Source organism: Podarcis muralis, chromosome 4 (assembly GCF_964188315.1).
Source record: "Podarcis muralis chromosome 4, rPodMur119.hap1.1, whole genome shotgun sequence".
NCBI classification, from domain to species: domain Eukaryota; kingdom Metazoa; phylum Chordata; class Lepidosauria; order Squamata; family Lacertidae; genus Podarcis; species Podarcis muralis.
This window is the reverse complement of record NC_135658.1, coordinates 95,599,874-95,618,706: the sequence shown is the minus strand read 5'-3', so window position 1 is coordinate 95,618,706 and position 18,833 is coordinate 95,599,874. Positions and strand designations below refer to the sequence as shown.

General features: G+C 42.9%; 1 protein-coding gene and 1 long non-coding RNA gene across 13 annotated transcripts in view; both read right to left on the bottom strand.

Moving 5' to 3' along the window:
- Positions 1-516: 516 nt before the first annotated feature.
- Positions 517-18,833, bottom strand: part of LOC144327554 (uncharacterized) — a 98,083-nt gene continuing 79,766 nt past the window's right edge. The window contains exon 2 of the long non-coding RNA XR_013392690.1: positions 517-3,219. This is a non-coding gene — a long non-coding RNA (uncharacterized LOC144327554). The remainder of the gene's footprint in view (positions 3,220-18,833) is intronic.
- The window catches only part of MBNL2 (muscleblind like splicing regulator 2), an 81,119-nt gene continuing 62,802 nt past the window's right edge, over positions 517-18,833 (bottom strand). For all 12 annotated transcript variants that reach the window (XM_028728319.2, XM_077927728.1, XM_028728325.2 and 9 more), the window contains one exon: positions 517-5,407. In XM_028728319.2, coding sequence (XP_028584152.2) covers positions 5,393-5,407 — 15 coding nt within the window. In that variant the 3' untranslated portion in view covers positions 517-5,392. The remainder of the gene's footprint in view (positions 5,408-18,833) is intronic.

The window sequence follows — 18,833 nt, the reverse complement described above, 5'->3', positions numbered from 1 at the left end:
CTAGGCTGTTCTCAAGGCACAGCAAGCTAGATGCTGTAGGTACGTTTGCTGGGTTCTAGAACTCACCTTTACCAATTGACTACAAGAGCAGTCATTTTTTGTCTCATCATCACTGAGAGACCTCGGCACTTCCATGAAGTCACTCTAAGGGGAACTCTGGCTTCCCTTATTTCAGGCTCCCTGGTACAGAGAAAATCATCACCTGTAGGGCGTTTTGAGATAGCTCTTTGTCTGTGCCAAACGGAAAAGGGAAGGAAGTTCTGAATTTGTGAGAGAATGATTGTGCCAGCAGTGCAGATCTACCAGTCTGCTCTGACTAAAAAGCATTGCATTTGGATTGCAAATGCCAGGGGTGCCTGGCATAAACTCCGGTCTGATAAAAGCACCCTAAATCCCAGCATTTCTTTTGTATATTTATTGCCTATAGCTTTTCTAAACGCAAGGCTCATTGATCCACTTTGTTGGAATCGTTTTCTCAGTATGTCACAACAATGAAATAACACTGAAGTACCAGAATCATTTTAAAATGCTTCTTTTTATTTCCATGGTTGCACATTGGGTAATTAAATAATATTTCAACCAACTCATAAATGAGTATTTAAATCAGGCTCCTAAATAATTACAGTACATGGAATAAGAGAAGGGGTTTATTTAACTGTTAGCAAAGGATGCAGTGTAAATGTCACCATTGATCATTTTGTATGGGCAAATTAAGGTATTTTGGTGAAGTGCTCTTATAGAAAATACAGAGACGTCCCAAGACACTTGAAATTATGTCTCGGCTTCAGTACTTGCTGACTATATTGGCCCATTTCATGGTTGCTTCAAAGGAGTATTAAAAACAACAACAAACCAATGTAAGGTCGATTTACCATCGTTAGACATTCTTTTCCAAAATATAAATGAAGTTTTGGCAAATAATATTTATACAGAAAAATAGGTTTAGATCTTTCCAGATTCAATGTATTCTACAAAACTACTCTAAAATAAATAAAAAATTATGTTCTTGTATACTTCTTTTTTTTAAAACGCTAGTTCTTTCTTTACTATGAGTACAGATTAAAAGCAGGAGGCACAGAGACTAAACAAAGTGCATTTGAGAACGGGCAGAAGGAAACCAGGCTTGGGTATCATGTCACATTAAATCTCAGCTTAAAACAAACTGCGGTTTAATGTGAGATAGTGGGCGCTCCTCTTCCACTCCTACCCCATTGTGGATCAAACAATGAGTCGGCCTTGTTGTGTTGTCTGAACCTGGGCTCATTGTCATTGCTCTCCAAACCAGCCAAAATCTGTTTTTAGCTTACCACTAGTGGTGTGTTGGGGGAGAAATGAACCACAAACCTGGGTTTGAATGACGAGACAAGGCAGATTCCGGCCTATTTTGTCCACAGGGTGGCAGCAGTGGAAAAGCAGCGCTGAAAACCTTAGCAGCATGGGCTTGCAAACACACCATAATTTGCTTTAAACTATGGTTTAATGCACGGGTAGGCAAACTAAGGCCTGGGGGCCAGATCCGGCCCAATCGCCTTCTAAATCTGGCTCGCAGACGGTCCGGGAATCAGCGTGTTTTTACATGAGTAGAATGTGTCCTTTTATTTAAAATGCATCTCTGGGTTATTTGTGGGGCATAGGAATTCGTTCACACACACCCCAATATAGTCTGCCCCCCCCCCACAAGGTCTGAGGGACAGCCCCCTGCTGAAAAAGTTTGCTGACTCCTGGTTTAATGTGATGAACAGACTGGGCCAGTGATTTTGCTGTCCTAGAGACAGGTATCTCTGAATGTATTTGTGTGACTTCTGCTCTCCTAGGTAGCCCTTGCTGAAAAGGACAGGGGTAGACTTCCTTTGCAGGTGAAAATGAGAAGTTCTTGTTGCTAGTTCTGCTGATGGGACGCGTTCTGGTAGAAATGGAAAACAGGATTAGGCTTGTGTTGCGGGCTGAAGATGGAAGCCAAAACAGTAAAATGAGGCAAGCAACAAACAGTGGGACAAAGTCCTGTGTTTAGATGCCAAATGGCTGAAAGCAAGCATTAAAATGCGTATCGCTTTAAGGGTTAGAACATCAGGTTGAGGCTGGAATGAACACTATATGAAGACCAGCTGGGTGGCTGGAGCAGAGATAAAGGAGGAATCGGTTCTGGAGTGCAGGGCTGACATGAGGGCTGGCCCAAGACAATTTTGGCAGCTGAGGTCAGCCAGAAAATGGCGCCCTGCCCGCCCATCAGGGAAGAAGGGGTGCGTGAAGTTCTACATCGGGAGTAAGGGGTGAGGGAGTGAATATCTATATTGGGAATGGGGGGGGCGGGGAAGGGGCATGCTGGGAATCACATGGGGTTGGTTCAGAGCCCAAACACCCCAGAAGGCAGCCCTTGCCATTTCATCCTTAGGGATGGGAGACTAGCAGAGCCTTCTACTCGATGAGATGACTTCTACAGTGGCACTGGAGGCGGGAGCTGCTCAGGAGGGGTAAATCCTGCCTCCAAAGCATATGTAGCAGCAGAGGCTGGCGACAAATCCCGTGGAGGCTGGATCTTGCCTCGCCTCGCCTCAGGGTTGGGCCAGCTCTGGCTGGCACAGTATGTAAGGAGCAGGGTTTTTAAAAGTTGCAAGTGAGAATGTGCCAGGGGCGAGTGGATTAATAGATGTTGTTAATAATAAAAATTAAAAATTACTTCAGCGCCAGAGGGTGTTGAAGCAGCGTAGACCAAAGCAAAATGGGGTGATGCAACAGACTCGGAAAACAATGCAGGTTGAAAGCTTAGTCAGGGCTCCTGGAGGGCATTCAGGGAGTGGTTTGTGTGGGCCTCTTTCTAGCTGCTGCTGGTTTCTCTGCCTGTGCAACCTCTGTGACTCATGCTCTTAAAACTGTGATTCTCAAACCACTTAGTCCAGCCTAGCCCCATTGAGACAACACAGCTATTTTGGAGCTGATGGATTGTGGTTTGACATAAATATTTTTAGAAATGTAGAAACAGAACAAACTTATATGTCAATACAGTGGAACTCTCTCTTTTTAAAAATAGGATCTTTCTTTTTCTCTTGGTTCAGGAGGAAATAAAGATAATGACGTTTGATCATTAATGAGTAGAACATAACATTGCAGTGATTCTAAGAAAATAATTGTTTAAAAACATAATGTCCGATAAAACGTTCTTTCTACAGTTTAAATATTTAAACAACATACATAAATTGCCATTTAGTATTGTCCAATAAACTATCAAATGTTTAAATGCAACTTTTTTTAAAAAAAAAAAAAGAACCCAAACTACAGATGTAGGTAAACGGCCATATTCTCAACCTAGGTTAAACATCTGAGAAAATTTACAAGTAAAGATAAAAGAAATACATATTCCTCACAAATTAAAACTAATGCAAGATTACAAACACTATGTTTACCATCAGATTTTGGGTTCTTTGTGTCCACCCCCTTCTTTTAGGTGATCGAAGCTATCGTTTGAATATAAACAGATATTAGACATTTGAAAAGCAAGATTAACACTGAAAAATAATTTCATTAACAAAAAAATCAATTAGTGCTTCTGGTCTTTCTGAGTAGGCAGTGCCGCCAGAGCTAAGTAGCTTAGAATCAATCTGAAAAGTCTAAGTTAAAATACTGCAATCATTTATAATGTTCACATGGAAAAAAACAGATGTTTCAAACAATTATACATATTTCCATAGAACAGCTGCTTTTTTGTTTTATAAACAATAATTTAAAAACTATGTACTTGTCTGATATATGTGCAACATATAAAATGTGAAATGTGACATATTTGGTACAACAGTGTAGGAAACAAATCTTAAAAACAAACCTCCTACATTAATCAAATGTATATAATTACCTTGTAAATCAACACAGTTTTTAAAAAAGTAAACATTAAAATCTGTTTTGTCCATATATATGTATGTGTATATATAATATGTATATAGCTGTATTAAATATATCTTCATAGTTCTGTGACATAAAATAAGCTTTTAAAGAAAAAAAGGTTAAAAGAACTAGTTTCTTTCTCTGTGCTGTAATCCGGTTACAACTTCTTAAACCTGATTTTAAAAATACGGCAACAGTAACAATGGATTAAACTGAAGCTCTCTCTACATTTTGTTCAGTATTCTCCTAGTCATCTAGATTAAAGTCACTTATTAGTTTTTTCAATGACTCAGTTTCAATGATTCCATTTTGAGTTAAATTAGAATATCTTGCTATCTTTTCACCTATAGACCCATTTCTTTAATTGGGAAGAAGTTATTTCATAACAAGTTCTTATTTTTGGTAACCTGATTGCAAATCTGAAAGCTTAATCACTTGGTGTAAATTCAATTATAGACATCAGTGTCACATAGTTTCAAGTCTGATGTGGCAAAATTTAGGCACTTTTGCAAAGGCTTTATTTTAAAAAATATCCTCTCTCTTTGTAAAATAACATAGTCAAGACTTTGTTTGGGGTATGGAAACCATACTGTGCAAAGGTTTAATTTAGTTCTAGAATGCCACGATTCCAGTACAGCTTCTCCGCACCTGCCCAAAATCAGCTCGTGTGCATCTCCGCAATTTGTGCTTTGCCTTGGAGCTTTTAACGGGTGATGTTCAGGAATACAGGGTTCGGCTTTCACATCACCTCCTTTGCCTTGGCATCAACTGCCTAGTAGAGAAGTGAGCTTTTTAAGAGAGTACAAAGTGGTCAAAGGGTTAAAAAGTTAAGTCTGCAGTTGGTGAAGATTGGCCAAGATCCAAAGGGTGACTGGGGTGGGCACCCGAGGGCTTGCATGTGCTCAGCAGGGGCCTTTGATTCCCCACACACACACACTTCCTTTGAGCAGGAAAACCCCCTTTGCCGTCTCACCTACAGCTTTGGGAACTCTCCACAATTTCCAAAGCAGTTTGCCCTGCGAAGTGGCCAGGGGCCACGTGGAGCTAGTTAAGTGGTTCTCTGGACCTTGGGCTTAGTGGCCAATGTAAATCATTTATTGCTAACATTGAAAGATTCATAAAGTTGTGAACCCTACAATAATATATGAATAGGACTACTTACATTAGCTATAATCATGGCGGTAAGACGATATTTCTAAGAAGTAAACGGTGCTGTATAAAACCTTTAAAAGTAAAATGTTACCCTTTTTTTTTTAAAGTCTTGAACCATCACAGCTGGCATCAGATAGTTAACTAGATTAGTTTGGAATATACTAAGCATACCATATTTAATATTCATTTTATGATATAGCAGCACTAGCTCTTTAAGTGTTTTTGTGATTTGTCCACACGAACAAACTCTTTACTCAGCATGCAGTTTGTGGCAATTCTATTGAAGAGACAGGGTAGTATGTACAGTAACAATGCTTTGCTGTCTTCATCGAGGCCTCTTGACATTCCATCCCATTCCTGTTGACTATTTCAGGATTATCTGTTAGAAGAAAAGAAAAAACAGCAACAACATGGTTGGGTGTGCTATTCAATTCTGATGAAGTGACTATTCTCCCCCCGCTTTTGCTTTTATGTTGCCTCAGAATGAAAGCACACAGATGATGCGCCTAATGTTCTTATGGACAAAACTTGTGTAGTATACGAGCCTTTTCAGAATAACGGTGCTCATTTGTTACAACGGTGTGTGCTCCCAATCACTTCCTGGACAGTTGTACCTCGGATCCCGAACGCCTTGCGAGTCGAACGTTTTGGCTCCCGAACGCTGCAAACCCGGAAATGAGTGTTCCGGTTTGTGAACGTTCTTTGGAACCTGAACATTGGACGCAACTTCCGGTTGGCTGCAGGAGCTTCCTGAAGCAAATCGGAAGCCGCGCTTTGGATCCGAACGTTTTGGAAGTCGAACGGACTTCCAGAACGGATTCCGTTCGACTTCCGAGGTACCACTGTATTAGGAAACTCACCACTGTGCCCCCAGCTGTGCCCTGTGCCTTTGCCCTCTGTCTTGACAGATGTTGCTGAGAGCTGGGGACACTCCGGCTGCCATCTCTGAATGGCGCCACCCCAGCACCATGCTCAGCTGGGGTTCTCCTGTGCCACATCATTATTTCTTCCACAGGCACTTTCCCCTATGCTGTTGCCTTTAGAACCAGAGACTAACCTGGGAAGGGAGATGTATCCATGAATATTTGCCCAATATGTCACCTAGGACACAGCTCTACAGCTGCAAATAAAACATTGTAAGAGTGTTTTAAGTGCAATATACAATGTGACACTAGAGTCTTATGGAAAATTCAATGTACAGTGGAACCTCGGTTGTCGAATATAATCTGTTCCGGAAGTCCGTTCGGCTTCCAAAACGTTCGACAACCAAGGTGCAATGGGCGATCATCAAAGTGAATGGAGAAAGTTGAGAAACGCACCTCGGAAGCAGTTCGACTTCCAAGGCGCGTTCGAAAACGGAAGCATTTGCTTCTGGGTTTACGGCGTTCGGGTTCTGAAACGTTCGGCTTCCGAGATGCTCCACTGTAGTTTTTTTAAAGCTTTAAAAAACCCATTTTTTTTTTTATATTTTTTTTTGTGTGTGTGTGTGTAGATTCCACCCTAACCTGCTTAGTAGTAGTAAGAAACCAGAAATCCACAAACACTGAAAAGTAGTCTCCAATTAGGGAATGTACTTCAAGCTTGCAGACAGGCTGCTCTCAGGCTGCATAAAAGGGAAAACGCCTCCAGGTAATTGGGCAAGGAAGAATTGGTGGCTTTTTTCTTTCAGGGTCACAAATTATTAATTTAAGCAACGTAAGGCTAATGAAATGGGCTAGTAATTTTTGTGGACTTATTTACAAGGCTGATTTATTATTAAAACTCAACTGCTTGAAGCAGGAGCTGCTTGCCTGGTGGGGTGGAGCTGCAGCAATAGCCTTCAGGCAACAGGGTTGCTGCCATTCAGCAAGCGCTGAATGGGCATCTCAGCAGGAACGCTGCATTGGCTCTGCCAGTGTACCCACGCAGCTGCCCTTCTTGGAAAGTAGCAAAGATGCTGCTGCCAGGAGACTCTTGCCGCAGCTCCGACCCACCAAGTGAGCTGCTTGAAAGTAAATTTCTCTTGAGGCCTCAACTCCCAAAATCTAGCACAGGCTCCCACTTACGCAGAAGTTACGTTCTGGGCCTCCGCATGTTTCAGTGAAATGCATGTTAAGTGGGGAACACCCTGAAGAGTCCTAGCAGCTTGCAAGGAGACACTACCTGGAACCTGAAGAGGATATCCTCTATGAGCTCTGCGGAGGACCTCCTTGCAAGCCGGAGGGGGAGTGGGGCTTTGTTGAGGCTGCTCAGCCTCCCCGCCTAGCAGCTGACATGTGGGGTAGCGCAGCAAGCACTTCCCCGCACATCAGATGAGCATCTCAACAAAGCCCCACTGTCCTTCCAGCTCACAAGGAGACCCTCCCAGGGGACCAAAGAGGACGTCTTCTCTCTGGAGAGGGTTTTCATGCAAACTAAGAGGATTCTCCAGGGTGCTCCCCACGTCCCGGCACCAGATGTGTGCATGGTGGCGTACAAGTGGGGAGTTGCCTGTACACAGTTTTCCAGTTAAAGTAGAAGATGTAAAATTTATATGCATGTGCACACCATAATTTAGCATGAGATGAACAAGTTGCAGCAAGCTCCAGGCTTGTGCACTGCTTTCCCCCGCATGGCCAGATATTCAGAAGCTTCTGCTTCCGCTTTTGATTAACCACAGCTTGCCATGTAGTTTCGACCCACAATTATAGTAAGCATTAACTATGGTTTGTTTGAACAAGCCAGCGACGGTTAACTATGGTTTGAAGGTAAATATTATCATAGTTAATATTAAACTAGTTTGTCAGTCAGAATGACACAATTAGGATTAAGAAAAAGTGACAACTGCCAAATTACTTCTCCCTGATTCAACAGCATCTGGGGACCCAACGTTGAAGGAAACTGCTATGAGAAATGCAACCACTATGAAGATCTAATTGGGGACACTTTAGGATGTTCTTGTTTGATTTTTAAAGTTCAAGGTACAGCCATACCTTGGAAGTCGAACGGAATCCGTTCCGGATGTCCATTCGACTTCCAAAACGTCCAAAAACCAAAGTGTGGCTTCTGACTGGCTGCAGGAAGCTCCTGCAGCCAATTGGAAGCCCCATCGGACGTTCAGCTTCCAAAAGAACGTTTGAAAACCGGAACACTCGCTTCCAGGGTTCAATCGTTCAGGAGCCAAAACGTTCGAGAACTAGGCTGTTCAAAAACCAAGGTACGACTGTATAAGGTTTGAGTCCTATATCATCACCTGAGGACTATGAGACTCTACACCAGCATGGAGCCTACAGTTCCAAAATATGCAGCTGCTACATTTTTCTACATAACTTTCAGAACATATTTCTGATAAAAGGTGGCAGTCTTCATCAGAATGGTGGGTGTATTTCATGTTCTCAGGGCAAATGGATATATATTCTGTAAGATATACATGAACTATTAACTACAGTGAAATACTACCTCTGCCCTGCAGTCTAAAACTAAAATGCTAAAATACATTACTAAAAACTAATACAAAAAGATAAAATGCATTAGCCATTAGGAGGCTTATTTCAGCCACATAAAGAATCAACACCTTTATCAATAAATAGTTGCTGGAGCCAGATATGAGAATATAAAAGACTAGTGAGAGACCAAGCTTAAACCACAGGATGGACGATTCATAAAATAAGCAAATAATAATTTCAAGTTATTTTATCCAGCTTCCTGCAGATAGCTCTACAGAGTTTCATTTATTTATGGGGAACATATTTTTCAATCACAACGCTATTCTAATAATATTAGAGTGAGAGTACAAGAATCTGAGGCCTTACACTAATCCACAGATGTTCCCTGCCATAGCTTCCTCCTCGCTGTAGCTGCTTCTATCATTTATTTATTCAAATATTATTTATTTTTAATTCTGTTTTTAAGACCAAGAAAAAGGCTCCCAGAGCAGCTCACAAATCACTAAAAATTGACAGTCCCTGTCAGCAGCCTTACAATATAAACAGACATGACGCAAAAGGGAAATGGACTGGGGGGAGGAATAAATGAACTTGGGTTCAAGTTCATGGTTAAAAGTTGCTCTAATGAATATCTGGGAATGGAGCAGGGCAGGAAACGGGGCAACTCCCCACAACTCTTCCTTTCCTCTGCTGCAGCTAGGGGGGCAATTTAATCACAGGAAGCTGGTATGAAGCCAGATCCAAACCCCATTCAGCAGTGGGGCTGCTGCTGGAAGAGGGAAAACAGGCCTTAAAAATAATGTTCTCTGCTGAGTTGCCCGGTCCTGTGACCAAGAGGAACAGGCCAAGTGCCACGCACCTGGAACACCCATTTTGGGGAATTCGTGGCAGCCTCGGCTCAGCCCTGACTGAACCAAGATGATATTACCCTGGCTGAGCTGGGGTTGGGGACTTAGCTCTGACTGCGTGGGGCGTCAACCAGCCAAGCCAGAGATCCACTGCATCCTAAGCTGCTCACCCCAGCAGATCTTGCCATGGGATTGCATCCTTCCACTGCTGTTACGTTATGCCCCATACCTTTATTTAGAACAAATACCTTTGGGGTTTGGCCGTGGTAGAGCAAGGGCTGTACTCTTCTGTATACAGTGGTGCCTCGCAAGACGAAATTAATTCGTTCTGCAAGTCTCTTCGTCTTGCGAGTTTTTCGTCTTGCGATGCACGGTTTCCCATAGGAATGCATTGAAAATCAATTAATGCGTTCCTATGGAAACCGACTTCAGACCAGGTCCGGGGACAGTCTGTCCCCCGACCTCTTCTGAAGGCTGGGGGGGGGGGGAACAAGGGCTTTTCTTCCCACCCCCAGCATTTTAAAAAAATACCGAGACAGCGGAGACTTCTCCGCTGTCCCAGGGCGATCTTAAAATGCTGGCGGGCGGGAGCGAAGCCTCCGCTGCCGCCCGCCAGCATTTTAAAAAACCCCGGGACAGCGGAGGGCTTCTCCGCTGTCTGGGGCGATTTAAAAGCCCCTGGGAAGGCAGGCAGGGGGGACAAAGACTTTCGCCCCCCGCCCGCCTTCAGAAGAGGTCCTGGACCTCTTCTGAAGGCCGGCGGGGGGCAAAAGTCTTTGCTCCCCCCTGCCTGCCTTCCCGGGAGAGCGGAGAAAGGCAGCGCGTTTCTCCGCTGTCCCGGACGGCTTTTGAAGGCAGGCGGGGGGGGCAAAGACTTTCGCCCCCCGCCCGCCTTCAGAAGAGGTCCAGGAGATTTCCCTATGGGCTGTCGTCTTGCGAAGCAAGCCCATAGGGAAATTCGTTTTGCGAAGCGCCTCCAAAACGGAAAACCCTTTCGTCTAGCGGGTTTTCCATCTTGCGAGGCGTTCGTCTTGCGGGGCACCACTGTACTGCAAAACAAGCTAATGCTCACAACTCAATGCAACAAACATGACCTGCTTATCTCATTTAAATCAAAGGGCCAAAATAAATTTAAAAATGGTGATTCGGGGTCATTCCAGGACAGAGATGCTCTTTCCAAAGCTGTATCTGGCCCAGTGAGATCTGTTTTGGGACTGCACACCATATTCTCTAATTCTTGGTCAACTTGAATGAACGGGACTCTCCAAATACATATATTTACAAATACATATAAATACATATATTTGCATATTTTTTAAATATTATCAATGAAAAACTGGCACATCCTTTGGGAATGACAATCTAGGCACCTCTTTCACAATCAACAGTTCACCTCTACCTGAGGTTACCTGCCCAAGGATCAAAGTGCATTACCTTAAGGGTTCATTTGCAAGAGATTTTGAAATTTCAGTGTCACAAACTACTTTTCAGTGCCAGAGAATTTTTGCCTCTGGGAGAAGTACCTGAATGCTATACCACTGTACAAGCATGCAAAACCCTTTTGGCTGCACAGGCCAGATCCTTAACAGGCCAAATTTGAAAGGGTTTAAATCCTGCTTGGGAAGGGGTTTGCATTGGAACCGCAGCTGAAGGGGGAAACCCAAAGTTATAGCAAGGGGTTTCGTCCAGCTTAGCACTGGGTTTGGCCTCACAGCTTGCAAACACAGGCAAGCATCAAAACAAGTCGGTCAGATCACTCAGACTCTGCTTCTATTTTACTAGAACCCATGTGCATGTGAAATATATAGGGTGGCAATCAATGTTAGTCCTGCTCATAGCTGACTCACTGAATTTAATGGGCATGGCTAGCATAGGTTTATTAATTGCAGTGGGTTTACTCTCAGTTGGACTTTGTTGAATACAACCCATACACGTTCTCTTGAGGCAAAGGGTTCCCCTGAGCATGTGTTTAGCCAAGAAATTTGTTTTCAGGACTCGAACGGAGCTCATAGTCATAGTTAACTCCTGGTTTCCCCAACATTTTATTCATTTCAGCAGCGTACTTAAGGAAAGAAATAAAGTGCACTTCTGTTGCTATTGTTAAACAATCAGAACACTTTATTGATCTACGGCAAATCTTGCAAAGATCTACCACTAGAGATCCTGATCTATAAAGAATGTGTCTGTTCCTCCTGCTGCTACAGTGTGTGGGTTTCCATGATTAAAAAAACACACAACTGAAATATGGTGGCTGGCCGCGACTGGCGCAGTGGCCGCCTCAATCAGCTGAATACAATGAACAAGGCAGCTGCTCTACTAATTTAAATCAACCGGAGGAACAAGATGGTATAACTTAAATCAACTTAAGAAAAGGTATAGTTTGAAATGGTAGCAAATTCTGGTTCGGAAGCATATGCTGACTTATTTATCTGGCTATTATTTTTGATTGAATTGATAGAAAATAGAAGTGACATCTCCCCATTACCATACCGCATAGCCAACTTCAATTTGTGTTTGCAAATGTTGATCTCATGATAAGGAAGCTGGCACTGTTTTTTTATTTTGTAAGGTTGCAAAGCAGAGCAAGAGCAGGAGGTCCATTGCTCTGGCTCTCCCAATCCACTTTAGATTCCACCTCTCGTCCAACTGTTTCCATCCCAAAAAGGTCTTATAGGAACTCTGAGACTTTAAGAGTAGGTTCCTGAGTCTGCTTGGGTCCCCTTTCCCCCTCAATTTCTTCTTCCACTGGTGCCATGCCTCTTAAATTAAGGCACAGACTGTCCTCCTTTTATTATTGATCTGTAAGCTGCTCTGGGAAAATTTTTGGCAGAATAGCAGGGCAAAATAGGTAAACGTAAAGGGGACCCTGACCATTAGGTCCAGTCGTGACTGACTCTGGGGTTGCGGCGCTCATCTCGCTTTATTGGCCGAGGGAGCCGGCGTACAGCTTCCGGGTCATGTGGCCAGCATGACTAAGCAGCTTCTGGAGAACCAGAGCAGCGCATGGAAACGCCGTTTACCTTCCCGCCGGAGCGGTACCTATTTATCAACTTGCATTGCGTGCTTTCGAACTGCTAGGAGCAGGGACTGAGCAACGGGAGCTCACCCCGTCGCGGGGATTTGAACCACCGACCTTCTGATCGGGAAGTCCTAGGCTCCGTGGTTTAACCCACAGTGCCACCCGCATCCCTAGCAGGGCAAAATACATTGCATTAAAAAGTAATAAATATGTATTTATGCATTTACTGCAGTTCTCAAGCCCGGCAACCCAATTTCCTTCTCACTTTCATAATTAGCACAAAAGGAGTGGGAATAGAGAACATTTTCGGGAGGAGCCATAACTCATAACAGTACTCTCATTCCATATCCCAAGCAACTGATGTTCAGAGCCAATACTGGAGGTAGGGCATAGTCATAATGACTAGAAGCCATTGATAGCCTTATCTTCTATGAATCTGTCCAATTCCCTTTTAAAGTGGACCAAGTTGGTGTCCCTCGCTGCCTCTTGTTAGAACAAATCCCATAGTTCCAGCTATGCGTTGTATGAAGAAGTACTGCCTAAACTGAAAAGCCCCAAATGCTATAAGCTTTCCTTATAGGGGAGCTGCTCCAGCCCACTGACCCCATTGCTTGCCCCTTTCTGAACTTTCCCCAGCTGAACAGAGTCTTCCAAGTACAAAATATATCTGTATATTGGCAGTTTTACATGCCGAAGGTCCCAGGTTCCATCCTTAGCAGAGTCTTTGCCCATGGAGGATGCTGTGCTGGCAAAGGAGAGCTGCTGGTGGTCACAACGGACAGACCTGAGCTAAATGAGCCAGTGGCCTGAAAAAGGCAGGTTCATCTGCTGATATTTCTCCTGCCACCAATGTAAGTGTTTTTAAGAAGTCTTGTGGTGACAATCCTGGTACAGCTCAGAAATCCCTCCATAAATTAGTTTCATTTCCAACATTAACCAGGAGAAAACGTCCAGATTTTGAAAGCAACAAATTGCTCCTCAAACGTTTTCTTGAATGTAAAATATGGTTTTTATTAAAGGTACTAAAACAGCTTTCTGTTGAATTGAGAGGATACTGTATTCCAAAAAGTTAATAGTTTGAGGAAAGAATTATTTTGACTTCCTGGTACACCCATCCGTCCCCATGTCCAACCAGAGTAATTCCTTCCCACCCTACATTTTGGAGCCATCAACTTTGGGCTTCCTTCTGGCGTAGTGCAATAAATGAACAAATATCACCTGCACAGAAGTGGTGTGAATGGAAGGAACAAAGTAGCACAAGGTACAGCGGTTGGCGAGAAGCTGCTCAGCTCATTGTTGCTACAGGTGCCAAGTGGGACTGAACAGCTGACATGCTCAGATTTCAGGACACTGACTTGAAGACTGCATAGGATACGAATAGCACAGCTGTGTGTGTGGTTAGCTTTTCTACCTTCCGCTTCAGATAATTCATGGCACTGACTACTAGCCTTACATTGCATCAAGGCTACTGGTCCATTGGGTCAGTAGGGTCATTGGCAGCAGCTCTCCACTTGAGGGTTTTGGGCGAGAGTCTTCCAGCAGAAGCTGGAGGTGCCAGGGACTAAACTTGGGACCTTCTGCTAAACATGTGATACATCATGGAGTATTGCTGTTTCCCTAAAATTTAACATTGGCATAGCAACCAAAGAGTTCAGAGTCTTCACCTGCATTACCACACTATAATCCTTATCACAACCCTGTAAAGTAGGTCAGCAGTATTAACCCCCCAACTGCTGATTGGGGATTGATGGTCCTGATGAAAGTGCATGGTATTTATTGAGAGGTACCAATTGTTGCATGATCTTGCATCAACAAATAACAGAAATAAGAACAAATTTTGGCCACTTGTGAAAGGTTTTTGATTAGTCCTGAGATTTACAACTCACTATTTACTAATTTTCTAGACATTTATCGTGTGTGTGTGTGTGTGTGTGTGTGTGTGTGTGTTTTACTCTTATGGACTGTTGAGGGGACAGCCTTTGGGTAACAAGGTGTTTTATGGAGGACTTATAGTCTTTAGTTTTAATGTACAGTGGTGCCCCGCAAGACGAATGCCTCGCAAGACGAAAAACTCGCAAGACGAAAGAGTTTTCCGTTTTTTGAGGTGCTTTGCAAGACGAATTTCCCTATGGGCTTGCTTCACAAGACGAAACGTCTTGCGAGTTCTTGCGAGTTTGTTTCCTTTTTCTTAAAGCCGCTAAGCCGTTAATAGCCGCTAAGCCGCTAATAGCCGTGCTTCGCAAGACGAAAAAACCGCAAGACGAAGAAACTCGTGGAACGGATTAATTTCGTCTTGCGAGGCACCACTGTACAGCAATTCACATACTTGCCCAGAGTGGCATACACTGTGAGCATATACAGACAACAATTCTGCCACACATATTACCACATTGGCTGCTGATGTGTGGCAGTGTTGAGACAGATTGAAAGATACCATGGGCTGCTCTACATAGACTCAGTGATGTTTAGATGCACGCATCCTGCTTTGCAGAGGGTGGCACTAGATTACCCTCAGGATCCCTTCTAACTCTACAATTCTATATATAATTGTGATCTATTAAGTCTCTCTTGAGTTTTGGAATTTATTTACTTTTTTCCTTAAGAGACTATGAAGATGCCTTTTCAGAGTTCATATATTAAATGCTGAATAGGTCACAGTCCTAAGCTGCAGAAAACTGAAATGGGAATTATGCTTAGTGGCTGAAAGTGCTGTGAATAGGATGCTAAACACTGATATTTGCAGGCAACAGAGCTTCCTTTTAATGAAATGGCTTTTTAAAGCAATCCTTTGCACGTGAGTGGCATAGCAGGTAAATATGATTATAAAGTACATTCTAGAATCTAGATATCTTACAGAAACTCACAAGATTGCACTTACTGGAAACATTTTTTTCCTACAAGTTACATAAAAAAATTGAACTGAACAATTCTTATGTGTATGTGGTGCATTCTGGGCAGTTTGCTCATCAAAGCCATCACTGTGTTCTTCAGAAGGCATTTGCATGCTCTAAGTTATAATGTTAACCCTTAACTCTCCACTACTGCTTGCTGAATTTATTTTTACATTTGCAAACTAAAAAAACTATCCAAAGCAAGCTCAGGGAGTGAGACTCTCCATCCCAAATTAGTGGAATTAAAAATCAGCCATACTAGCACTCCCTTATTAGGATAGTTACACAAATTTTCCTATAACTTAAAACATGACCTGTACCTGAGAAAACTTTAATCAAAATACTGCTTCACTAACTTATTCCCAAACCTGAAACTGAAGAATACAAATGAAGTCTCTGGCATTTCACGAAAGTTCACTTTCAGATAGGCAATGGTATTTCACACTTCTTAAAGTAGTGCTGTCACATATTGGAAGGCAAATGTTAACTTTGAATTTGTGGCTGTAGCTGATGCAAAGCACCTTTACCAAAAACAACCTGCTTTGCAAAGTTCTGTTTGGAGACAAGTTTTAAGTGCTGGAAAGCAATGTGACATGTGGAAAATTAAGAATAAAAAGGGCATGTGAAATACGTATTAATGAGTTTACTGACTGTGTGCTGCAAAACTATTGGACAGCCATGTAAAATGGCATCTTTAATAAGAAGGAAACAAAGAAGTCCTAAATCATTCTAGTAATGATGTATGGAAGTGAGAGCTGGACCATAAAGAACGCTGATCGCTGAAGAATTGATGCTTTTGAATTATGGTGCTGGAGGAGACTCTTGAGAGTCCCATGGACTGCAAGAAGATCAAACCTATCCATTCTGAAGGAAATCAGCCCTGAGTGCTCACAGGAAGGACAGATCCTGAAGCTGAGGCTCCAATACTTTGGCCACCTCATGAGAAGAGAAGACTCCCGGGAAAAGACCCTGATGCTGGGAAAGATGGAGGGCACAAGGAGAAGGGGATGACAGAGGACGAGATGGTTGGACAGTGTTCTCGAAGCTACCAGCATGAGTTTGACCAAACTGTGGGAGGCAGTGGAAGACAGAAGTGCCTGGCGTGCTCTGGTCCATGGGGTCACGAAGAGTCGGACATGACTAAATGACTAAACAACAACAACAACAACAACAACAACAACAACAACAACAACAACAACAACAATTGTTCTAGGCAGCCAAGTAGGTGGATGCTTTTTCTATTGCTGACAAAATCAACATCCTACAGAGAACAAAGCTTTTTACCTTTGGCAGTAGGCTATGTATTGTGGACGATCTGTAGGCTGGGTTCTTCAAACACAGGTTTATGTTGCATCTGATCAGGAGGAGGTGGGGGATACAGAGCTAGGACATGGTGTCTGGTTTAGTCTGGCCTGCCTGTTGTGCTGCCTGCTTTCTGGCTCTGAATGCTAGAGTCCTCACCCCCGCCTCCAAAAACACTTCACAGCAGATCGCATTAGAGTGGCACAGACTTCTGTAGCTTGGACTTGACTTGTGACGCACTGACCACAGTGCATGGCTACTGTTGCTCTGTACGAAATTGTTTTGATTTTAATAATGGTCTGCCAGCTTTTGCGACATGCTCCGGTTGGCTGCCGTAGTGCTAAGTGCTTTCCCATTAAGACATTCGTGGCTATGCATGTACTATTTATTTTAAACTGTGTTTAATGCTGCATTTTAAATGGTTGAATCCTGGCCTGGCCTGAGTCCTTATAGTGAAGGGCTTGTAATAATAATAATAATAATAATAATAATAATAGCATGTTTCCAAGCAGTGTGCTCATAATGTGCCATACTATAACCTCCATGCCATTATGTTCCCAAGTATAGCCTAGGTCATCAAGGCTTGTGGCAGATATATGAACCAACCCCAGGCCCAGGTATGCAGAAGCAAGCATAAGCTGTGCTCAAGATAGGAAAGTGTGTCAGAGGCAGCTTAGATATCAGGGCCAGGGCTTAAAGAAAGAGATAAATAGCTGTGCCTTTGAGATTGGTGCTAGTGGACTGGAGTAGTTTGAGTAAAAGGGCTAGTAAATAATACTAAATAATATTGTGTGTATGTGCATTATCTACCAGCATTTTAGATTGCTTTTACCCGTTTTTATATTTGGTTTACTGTTCGTTTTGTAAGTCACTTCGAGTTGCTTTGTAAAAACAAAGCAACTAATGCAATCCAAATCAGGGTGTTCACTGCAGAAAGGTGCCTTAAAAAACAAAGAGCTCCAGGTGATATGAACAAATAAATTAAGCTCCAAGGAAAAGATGAGAGCGGTCCCTTTGAGAGTACCACTATCTGACCTGGGGTGGTGAGGGAGGGGGTGTATTTCGTAATTCTCTCAAATATGGTGATCAATCAGATTCTGGGTGTAAGCAAAAAAGGCTGATTCATAATCCATATCCATGCATTCATGCATGTGTGAAACGGCTATCACAAATCAAACACTGCAATATAACTTTCCTGTCAATGAACACGGATTTCAGGGGTGAAAATATGCTTTTAAAAGAGAAGCACTGTTCATAGTCAGTTGGTCAAGTCAGCTGTGCATGTCTTTGCTTTGCTAAACAAACAAACAAACAAACAAACCATGATTGCTCGTTTTGCTATAGGGGGTGGTGAAGTCTACTTTTTCCACTAAATGAAGTGTACAGGCCCATTTTTACCCCTCCACACTCCAAACACAAAAGAGAGAGAAGCACTAAATACAAAAGAGCAAAAAAGAGAGGCAAGCTCTGGATAGTACAGGAAAATAGTGGGACGTTTAATAAAAGAGTAAGTTGCCCAAGATAGATTGGGAGTCTCTTATGTGCCTAAGGAATTTTTGTTCCTGTTTTGAAAACATTTAGGGAAGGCAGGGAGGTGAATATACCTTATACACATAGGTGAGCTCCACACCTCTGCGCTGTATGGAGTCAGTCTTAAACTGTTGCTTTCATCTATTCTCCTGCTGCTTCCGCTTTCCCCCTCTGCTCTATACACTAGGCAGATTTGAAGGACCGTGTACGAAGATAGCAATAATATGGGGCACACAGTACAGAGCTTTCCAAACTCTGTCGCAACACAGAGGTGTGTTGCTCCTTCTGGGGGCTGGAAAACTGGTTTGCTAGTAAAACTGAATTACTGTATCGCAAAAGGATGCATGTCTAAAAAGTGTGCCAACAACATGAGAAGTTTGGAAAGCTCTGGCATAGTGCCTGAAGGCTTGAGCAGACTTGCTCATTTAAGATCTTGGTTGAAATCTGGCCATTTTACCAAAAGCAAAAAAATAAAATAAAAAAAATATTATGAGGCTTCCTAACATCTGCCACATCTGTTTTGGCTTAGACAGTTCTGAAGTTCACTATTAGCACTTAACTGATGCACACATTTTGCCCGTGAATGTGAATATACAAGCATCCATACAGATAAATTAGAGAAGCACAATTAGAACAGTAGAATGGTACCTCGGTTTAAGAACAGCCCTGTTTACGAACGATTCAGTTTACGAACTCTGCAAAACTGGAAGTAGTGTCCCAGTTTGCGAACTTTACCTCAGTCTAAGAACAGAATCTGAACGGTGGAAGGGCACCAGCGGTGGGAGGCCTCATTAGGGAAAGCACACCTTGG